This window comes from Phaethon aethereus (genome assembly GCF_964289735.1).
Source record: "Phaethon aethereus genome assembly, chromosome: 9".
Taxonomy (NCBI): domain Eukaryota; kingdom Metazoa; phylum Chordata; class Aves; order Phaethontiformes; family Phaethontidae; genus Phaethon; species Phaethon aethereus.
The window spans coordinates 19119602-19129482 of record NC_138585.1 but is presented as its reverse complement, the minus strand read 5'-3'; the positions used below and the strand labels follow the sequence as shown (position 1 = coordinate 19129482).

The following is a 9881-nucleotide window of genomic DNA, read 5'->3' as shown; positions in this document are numbered from 1 at the left end:
CTTGTATAGGAATAATAGCATCTGTAATCACTTTATATTATACATTACATCCTTATGTGGCAGAGATTTGGTACAGTCCTTTAAACAAATGTCCTGGAAAGAAGTATGTAACAACAACACTTTATCCACTCATTGGCGTATCTAATGCTCACTGCCTATTTGCAATGCTTAAGTGTATTCCAAAGGGGGTTGAAATGTATCTACTCCATAGCCCAGCACACAAAGAAAGCATGCAGTCTACTCAAACACAGGACATTACATGGCATTCGATTGAATTCTCGGCACCAAATGTGAAGGATTGTGACCCAGCAACCACAGACTGCAGAGGGGGCAGAGAAATTACTGTTATTGTAAAAAGAGTTCAACATGTTCTTTGTCACAGTAGCTGTCACACATCTTTGCTTCCCTGCTAAGCCCTGCACCTCCACTTCATATCCAGGAGTTGCCATCTGCATCATCCCAACATATGCTACGTGCAGCAGGTCGTTCACTGTGCCATTGCAAAAGTAGTCACGTCATTGCTGCATGAAGCCTCTCGGATAGTCCAAGTCAGAAGTTTCCTTTCCACAGCCACCCTAAAATGGGATGGTTTTGGTGTTGACCATCAGCAAAAAGGGCACATTTGTGATGTATCAGCTGGAATTAATGAGGACGGGGAAGGCACAGCCAGAGGCAAGCAAATGGAAAAACCTCCAGGTGACCCCATGGTAGAGCAAGAACTTGTAACCATGCATGTGTCCCTCTGCAGTAACTCGGTGTTCAAGCAAAGTTGCCAAAAGGTGTGTGCATAGTAACTCTTCAGCTCTGCTGCTGACCTAATTTAGGCCACATCTTCTGAAACAGTTTGATAATCAATGCGAGAAGCATTTTTCTCCTCTAATACTGAAGGTGGGTTTTGATGCTTTCTGGATGTTTAATGCTCCTTTCAAGTTTGTTTTTCCCAGCTTGCCAGGTGGACACCATAGTTCTCATCTGTTCATGCTGATAAAGTTTTAGTGAATTATGAACCTCAGAGATTGTGAGAAAGGCAACTTTGATCCAGTGTCCACCCAAAATAAACAGAGATGGATGGGGTCCTGAGGAAGGCTGGTCCTGCTGTTCAGCTGCCAGCCCTCTGTTCTGCTGGGAAGCTTTTGGTCACCTCGCTTTCCTTAGTATCTGACTCTACTGAGGCTGTGCTGCAGGAATCGTTGTACATGTCTGAAAAGGAGGACATGGGCATTGTCACTACAACACGTCTAAAGGATTTCCCATCTACAGTCTTGAGGTTCATTGATAAAAGCCTGAAATAAAATAAAAAATAAATAATCACAATTCTACCGCTCTCCTAATTCCTTCACTAAAGGCAAGGGAAACTCTTTTGGCATGTAACTAACTGTGATGTGTGTGGTTTTATTTTTCTTTTGAAGCATTAGACATGCCAAAGAAATGAGAGCCATAGTTAGGCACTGAGGGTGAAAACAGAACTGACCTGGTGGAGGTGAAGGAGTAGCAATTACCAAATTTGCTTTAAACCACAGCAAAGAATCCCAGTTAACTTTCAAAAAGAGTTTTCTCCACTTTTACAAACTGACCAAAAAAAATTTTTTTTCAAAAGAAACCAGTAACTCAGAATAAAATGCTGGTAGCTCTCTGTTGCAGGTCCCAGGGAATGGCTGTGCCAGATTTTGCTTTCTTCTGTTACCAGAAGAAAAGCAGGACATATTTTGGTAAATTATCTTTAAGGATGGGCAAAAATTAATCTAAAATTGTAAACCTTTGATTTGCAGAGTTGCTGAGATTCAGCTTTTCCAGCACAACCTGTTTAGGTGTTAGGTCAGAACCAAAGCTGAAGAAAGGACGACTTTTAGTGCTGATTTGGCTGAAATCTCGCCAGAGCAGCCCTTCCTCCAGCCTTTGGAGCCAGCAGTGAAATATGATGAAAGCAGTAATGGTTCATGAAATTTTAATGTTTTCAAACCTAGACCAGAACCACAGCTCTGATGCTGATCTAAATCCAAACATTACCACTGTCAGGATGAAAGCTATCCTGCAGTTACAACACACCTTGCCATATGACACATTTGGGCTAGCTGTAAAGTAGCCAGCCTGCGTACTGGTAGCCACAGAAGTTTGGTGGGAGATTCAAATCCTGTCTGGGAAGGCGAAAACAATTAAACCATGCCAAGGTAAGCTGCTATGCCTAACGAGGTCTGACAGGTAAGGCACCAAATTTCAGGCTAGCTCAGCTGCATCACACCAGAGACTGTAGCACAGATATACACTCAGGCCGAGTACTTTAATAGAGAAAGTGCACTGTTTGTAACATCCTTTTTATCACACCCTTTTTTAGGATAAAAAAAAAAAAAATGCCAGTAATATATTTCCTCTATTACCTGCATTGCTGTTCTTAATTATGTTGTTACTGTCCCCCTCTGCTGGCTGCAATATACTGGAAGGAACCCAGTCGCTTTTCTCAGAGACCAGTTTCTTCACTAACCTGAAATTCAGAGAACAGTCAGTGAATATCCCTACTTTTCCTTTTGCTGGCTTGTGTTTCTTAGAGGTGTATGCTGGGCAGGTATTTCTTTAAGGAAAAAGGCAGAGGACCCAGGGAAGTCCTACAGGTAGCCAGTGACTACATTTCAGCAGTGTCAGATCGTGACCCAGTATCCCAGAATAAGATCACCTGCAAACAGACTGTGTGGCAAGGAAGCAGTGGCCTTGGCCTGTGTTTGAGATGCTGAGCCAAATCCAGAGCTGAAGAAACTGAATCTTTCACGTTGTCCATCTCCCTTGCTGTAAATACGACAAGGTGACCTACTTAGTGGATGAGGAAAGGCTGCGGATGTTGTCTGCCTAGATGTTAGTAAAGTCTCTGATACTGTTTCCCACAGCATTTTCCTGGAGAAACTGGCTGCTCATGGCTTGGACGGGCGTATTCTTTGCTGAGTAAAAAACTGGCTGGGTGGCCGGGCCCAAAGAGTTGTGGTGAATGGACTTAAATCCAGTTAGCAGCCGGTCACAAGTGCTGTTCCCCAGGACTCAGTTCTGTTTAATAACTTTATCAACAATCTGGATGAGGGGATCAAGTACACCCTCAGTAAGTTTGCAGACAACACCAAGTTGGGCGGGAGTCTTGATCTGCTAGGTAGGAAGAGGGTAGGAAGGCTCTACAGAGGGATCTGGACAGGCTGGATCAATGGCCCAAAGCCAGTTGTATGAGATTCAACAAGGCTAAGTGCCGGGTGCTGCACTTGGGTCACAACAACCCCATGCAATGCTACAGACTTGGGGAAGAGTGGCTGGAAAACTACCCAGCAGAAAAGGACCTCGGGGGTGTTGGTCAACAGCCGGCTGAATATGAGCCACCAGTGTGCCCAGGTGGCCAAGAAGGCCCATAGCATCCTGGTTTGTATCAGAAATAGTGTGGCCAGCAGGACTAGGGAAGTGATCATGCCCCTGTACTCAGCACTGGTGAGGCTGCATCTCGAATACTGTGTTCAGTTTTGGGCCCCTCACTACAAGAAAAGTGCTGAGTTGCTGGAGTGTGTCCAAAGAAGAGCAACGAAGCTGGTGAAGGGTCAAGAGCACGTGTCTCATGAGGAGTGGCTGAGGGAACTGGGGTTGTTTAGCCAAAAGAAAAGGAGGCTGAGTGGAGACCTTATTGTTCTCTACAACTACCTGAAAGGAAGTTGTAGCGAGGTGCGTGTTGATCTCTTCTCCCAAGTAACAAGCAATAGGACAAGAGGAAACGGCCTCAAGTTGCACCAGGGGAGTTTTAGATTGGATATTAAGAAAAATTTTTTCACCAAAAGAGTTGTCAAGCATTGGAACAGGCTGCCCAGGGAAGCGGTTGAGTCACCACCCCAGGAGGTATTTAAAAGATTTGTAAGATGTGCTGCTTAGGGACATGGTTTAGTGGTGGACTTGGCAGCGCTAGGTTAACGGTTGGACTTGATGATCTTAAAGGTATTTTCCAACCTAAATGATTCTATGAAGTGTCATCCAGGGTGGCTGGTTTTAGTTCACTTCCTGGCTACTTCACCCTATAGGACTTGCTCCCATCTCAGTTGCATGTCAGTTCTGAGTGAAGGGTCTGACTGCACGGGCGCTTCAAGGAGATCAAATTTTCCTACAAATTACCCATGGGAAGAGGATTCAGATGATCAGCCAACTCTGTTCCTAACCCTCACTTGTCAGCAAGAGAGAATACGCACACGGGAACATATGTGAGCTCAAGGGGGACAGATTCATTCCACTTTGTCAATCACATCTTCTATCTAAGCCTTTGGGCCTTAAAATGCTCTCTGGTTCACTGCTGCAGCTTGGTGGAAGGCATGGGGATTTTATTGATGTTTCCTATGGGGATTGTCTTTGACAATTGTCCTTCCATCTAGAAGGTGTCAAAAGCCAAAATATTCCCCTCTGTTTCCTTTATGCAAACTTCTGTCCTCTTAAGCCTCATGTCACAAGCATTTGGGATGAAAGACAACCAGGTGCAATTAACCAAAGATGTTTCTATGTTCATGCCTCCCACTGCCTCTTTCACATTGTGGTCAAGAGGGTGAGTGGATTTGGATGGATTTTGAAGATGCTTTGACATTATTCTGAACATTTTCCATTTTTTCCATTATGGCTGTTCTACTTATCAAATTCTGTCTCTCTGCTGTACTTACCATTGACCGTTTTCTCCTTCCTGCACAAACTGCACTAAATCTCCATCCTCGAGTGTAAGAGAGTCCGGGAAACAGCTGTCAAAACTGCCTTCTACCCGGAAAAGATTGGTCCCCTGGAATGAATGAAACAATGTACCAGAAATACAGTCACTATGCATGAAAGAACACTCTGCAAGAGAGAGTGAGTTTAGTTAAATACTGAATTAGGCATTTCAGGCTGGCAGAGGTTTCTTCTGTAGGAAATTGTGTCACTTTTTATTCCTTTTATCATGCCCAGGTTAAATATTTTTCGAACTTAGGACAAAACTGTGCTGTGCATTCAGGCTTTAGAATTAACAAGCCAGCCATTATTCTGAGATGGAAATTGGGTTTATGACACCAGGTTAAGTTATCTGGAAAAGTCTGAAATTACTTTTTTAAAGGCTCAGAGTTTCCCCTCACTTTCGTAACTTACCTATACAGGTAAAGCTACAGCTTACAAGTAGGGGTGACTTTTTATGGTCCTGATCCTGATCAACAAAATAGTTTTGGAATAGTACCCCAACACCCCAGATAAAATTCCCATCTTCTGTCTTCCCACACATCCATGAACTTAAGGATGGTACAAACCCCAACTTTGCAGGTTAAATCATGATCTTTAAAGAAGAGGCGGTTGCAGTGGGAAAAGGCAGAGTAATTTGAAAAAGGAATTACATTGTTAGTGTTGGTCTCTTCCTCCAAGTCAGAAGAGTTGGAGAGTTCATCTGTGCTGGAGGGGATGGCTTCAAAATCTTCAAATGTGTCTAGAGATGGCATTTGCCTGCTGGGCCAACCTTTTCAAAGGAGATAAAGAGTTAGCTATCAGTCATTAGCCTCTTTCAGACTCGGTCTTTTAAAAATAAATGTCACAGGTTCACCTCCCACTATTCCACTTACTGAATTGCTTGTGCCTTTTTACAGCTTGTTGCCTGATTTTGCCATAAAAATTATGTTGCAGCCATTATTCTCTCTCTAAAAACCTGTTCCACCTGCTGTCATTTGTGGGAGGGCAGATTGTGTGGCCATGGTGTGCATGTCCATCAATACCTTGACTGTTTAGCATTGCTACATTTCTTCAGTTCAGGAGGAACAAAAACCAAGGGCCAGGAATATTTCTGCAGACCAAGCGCTGTAGCAAATGATAACTTTTGCTGACGTGATTTTCAGAAGGCCATGCTCGTTCGGTTTCCAGCTTACCTCCACACATTTATCTATGAATTGAAGTCCGAAGCCATTGAATTTTGGTTGACGACTTATCTCCATCTTACCCTAAGGTGATATTACTACTGCAGCAACTTGCACGACTATAACCTGGAGCAGGTTGGAGGTGCCAGAAAGGGACAAAGTAAAGTAAACAACAAGGCACAGAGACAACCAGACCTTTGGTGATAGGTAGAGAAGATCTCATTCAGATTTCTGCTGTTAGCAGTTTTATTGCACGATTTGCACCCAAAAACATCCCAGCCCACTGGAAAACACCTAATGGGAGATTTCCAGCCCAAGCACAACAGTCAATTCCCAGAGGATGTGTCCTGAGGGAAATTCAGAGTAAGCCTTATTAGCCCTGCTTGCCTGAGGCTCCCATGATGGAAAGGTAACTTGGCCTCTCCTGTACAGAGGGCAATCTAGCTCTACACTTTCCTTCGCACTTGATGCCTGTCCCTTTTCTGACGGGGGTGACTACAGTCCAGCTAGGAGAAAATAGACCTTGCATCTACCAAGGCATGCTACAGCCCACACGGATACAAGCTGAATGGAGTTGGTCAAATCACCTCGTGCCTTCCTGCTTAGTGTACCTGCTGTGCATTAGCTGATTCACAGGGACTGGGGCTAAGCAGATGCTGAATCAAGCTCTTTACAGCCTGTGGGCCATTGCTCTCATTAAGGCAAAGCAGTGCTCTGACAACAAGGCACAGAGCCAGATGTTCATACAGTGGGATTATGCATAACCCAGCATTCACAACGCAAAACAAAACCTGGCCTGAGACAATACAAAACCCAAGCCAGGCAGTTCAGGGAATAAACATAAAAGTGATCTGATCTGGGAGAAATAGGTTTATTAATTGATTTATTTAATCCCTCCCCATGCACATTCTCCCTGCTACAGGCACTGGTTGGTGCAGCGCTGTTGTGCAGCTCTGCAGCCCCTTCTCCTCCCTCCTGTTACGTCGGTGCTGTGACTGCCCCAACCACTGCAATGCAGTTACATGAGAGACAATGAACTTCTTCCACCAGAGCAGCATCCCCAGTTATAACCCTACAGGTATGGGTAGGTCATCCATACTTTTCAAGGTGTAAACTAGCCTCTGAAATGACATTCATGTGCTGCGTTGTAAGTGTCCCTGCCAAGGTCTATACCAACGAGTTTTGAGATGGTAGAGACAATTTCAGTTACAGACCATGCAGCGTATGGAACTGGACCTCATATTCTGTATCAGGTGAATCACACCAGCAAAATACTAGCAACTGTCTAAATGTACAAGAACATATTGATGCTAATTAGTTTTAAACTGCTATAGCAATTTGAGTTCAAATTCACAGGTTGGGCTACAAACACCAAAAGAAAAAAGTATCTCCTTTCCCACTTAGACAAAGCTTCAGTGATCTTTTGCTACTGTCATTTGTAGGAAGCATCCAAGGCAGAAACCTAAACAGCAAGGATTCCTTACAAATACATGCATCAGCCTTCCTCTTCCATACAAATTGCTATTCTAATTTCAGAGAAGAAATTCAGCTAAGAAATAGTCTAAGTTTCACATACTTGATTCAAGCTATAAAATAACACAGATCAAATTCTCTGACGTCAATTAAAAGAATTATTTTCAGCTGTGCTTGACCAACAGAAAACCAGAATCTGGGATATTGTGTCTATACCTGCTAGTGTTCTGAGCTTGTTCTTTCATTGTTTTCACGTGAAATAATATTCATTAAAAGAGAAAAATCTCTTAAAGTAAAAGAAAGTAAATATTATCATAAATCTATATCACACTCTCAAATTGAGATGAAAAATGTTTTAATTTTGTTTACCTGTCTGTGAAGCAGATCTAGGTACGGGTCTCGTGGTGGAACTGGTATTACATTTAGTCTGGGCCAATATGGTGTTCTCAAAAGCATCTGTGACAGGAAGTATAATTTTGTGTCTTCAAGGTGAAACAGTGACCAGACAACCAGTACAAAGTGAATTCCTGTATCACCTCTGCAACTGGTGGTCTCTTTAACAAACAGGAGGACTGGGGTCCAACAGTTATAAAAGAAGAGACACATGACCAGCACAAATGAGTGAAAAGACAGCAGCATTCCACAGAAAAACTGTAAGTCTGAGAAGAGAACAGCCAAATGAATCAAACAGAAATATTGATGTTAATTAAGGAAAACGATTGCTGGGTGAACAGTGCAGTGTTCTATTTCTGCCTCTGCAGCCACATGGTATGCTGAGATCAGAAGTATCTGACATTGAGGAAAGTGAGGTATAAACACCACAGTTTGGGAAACTCTGGTGCTAGGCATCACTGGCAAGAGGAAATATTCTGCAAACAGCAAAACTGTTACTTCCTCTGCTGCCTCTGAACTGTTTCTTCCAACCCCTCCCTTCCAGTGTCCTCGTCCACTGGGAGTGACATAGGAGATGATAGCTCCGATATGTCACCAATTCTCTGGCAAATCCTCATGTAAAGGGAAAAGCTGACAATGAAAGCTGGTGATCTCCCAGTGGCTGGGGAATAACTTCCCAGTTTAACTCTTTGGTATTGTTTATTAAACAGTAACTGATGAATCTGCTGCAAAAAATAGGTGGAAATTCTGCTTGGCTGAAATGAAACACTGCACCTTAAATGGATATTAATGCACAGTCTAGCCTCTTCTGCAGTCTCCATGCACATGGCTCCTGATCCTCTTACTAGGTGTAGACACTAACAAGGGAAGAGGGATGCAAGCGGCCAGACTGCAGGTGAAGGTGAAAATTAGCCCCCTGTCTCCCTGCTGCTGCACTCTAGGGAGTGAGGTAGAAGCCAGGCAGAAAATCCAGATCCAGATCACAGTCTAGAACACTAATTCCCAAATCAGGCAGAGAATTGGGGTTTTCATTTAGGCCCATCCCTAGGTGAAAGTTGGTAAATATAGCATGAGTGCAGGGGACAGGCAAGGGGGTGACAAGCTGTGTTTATCACAGTTAAACAGATAAACTGACATCAAACCCCTAATTGATTCCAGTGTCGTCTACCAGCAGGGATGAGATATGACTTCAGTGAATAATATCAAAAGATTGCCAAACAGGTTTTCATGCAGGATGGAAATACTCATACCTTCAAACCCCAGGGGAGTTGGGTCACTCTTTATTTCATGTCTCTTGACTTTAACTGCAGGAACAAGGGGACCTGTGTGAAGTTTGCAGAGTCACAAGGCTGTAAATACTGTTAAAGGAGAAACTTGCTTTCCCATTACCTGGAAACACTACCTGCCTAATACTTTTAATTTCATGCAGAAAAAAGACCAACCCCTAAATTCTAGGTGGTGAAGATAAACACTTCTGTGACGTGGATAGGAAACAGACCCCTTTTTGCAAAAGACAGTAAGACAATAAATATATCTGCTTCCCATCAGGTTTCACAGATGTTTTCTTCTCACGCTTGTCCAGGAGATGGCACTAACGCAGGCAGACTCACAATCTCAGCTTTCTATCCAGGAGTCTGGCAGGGCAGAGCCCACAGAAGTGGAGGGCATCTGTCACAGGTCCACGTACTGCGCTTCTCCTGTGTCCTGACTCCACATGTGGAGGACCGGTGATGTGACAGAGCTGAGCTGTTAGCAGTGAGGACCAGCACACAGCAGTATGCAGTAGTCGTGAATGAGATGATCCAAACACCCTGGCTAGACCTGCATCTGGCTAATGCTGAGACAAGACTCAGACTTCAGTTCTTCTGTCATGTGAAATATTTTCTTAAAGCAGATGCTGTAAATAAAACACTTAATTGAAAAGCACTGATTTTGTTTTCTAGCTTTTAAAATCATTACAAAAGTAGTTTTCTCAGCATTGCAAAAAATTGCCAATGGTCTTGTGGTAGACAGGATCCTAGGACACGATTTTTTAACGTGAAACTGTAATAAAGTTTGAATTTCATTGCAATTCACATATGCTTTCTTTGATAAACCACACTAAAGAACGACCCTTGGATGCCCATTCTGTTTCTACATACGTGCTTCTTTCTG

The 9881-nt window shown here is 43.4% G+C and overlaps 1 protein-coding gene across 1 annotated transcript in view; it reads right to left on the bottom strand.

Annotated features, from left to right (window-relative positions):
• Positions 1 to 966: 966 nt before the first annotated feature.
• Positions 967 to 9881, bottom strand: part of MCF2L2 (MCF.2 cell line derived transforming sequence-like 2) — a gene marked incomplete at its 5' end in the record, with an annotated part of 165038 nt that continues 156123 nt past the window's right edge. The window contains 6 exons of the mRNA XM_082003683.1: positions 967 to 1200; positions 2376 to 2479; positions 4659 to 4771; positions 5352 to 5470; positions 7704 to 7790; positions 8978 to 9049. Coding sequence (XP_081859809.1) covers positions 1100 to 1200; positions 2376 to 2479; positions 4659 to 4771; positions 5352 to 5470; positions 7704 to 7790; positions 8978 to 9049 — 596 coding nt within the window. The 3' untranslated portion in view covers positions 967 to 1099. The remainder of the gene's footprint in view (positions 1201 to 2375; positions 2480 to 4658; positions 4772 to 5351; positions 5471 to 7703; positions 7791 to 8977; positions 9050 to 9881) is intronic.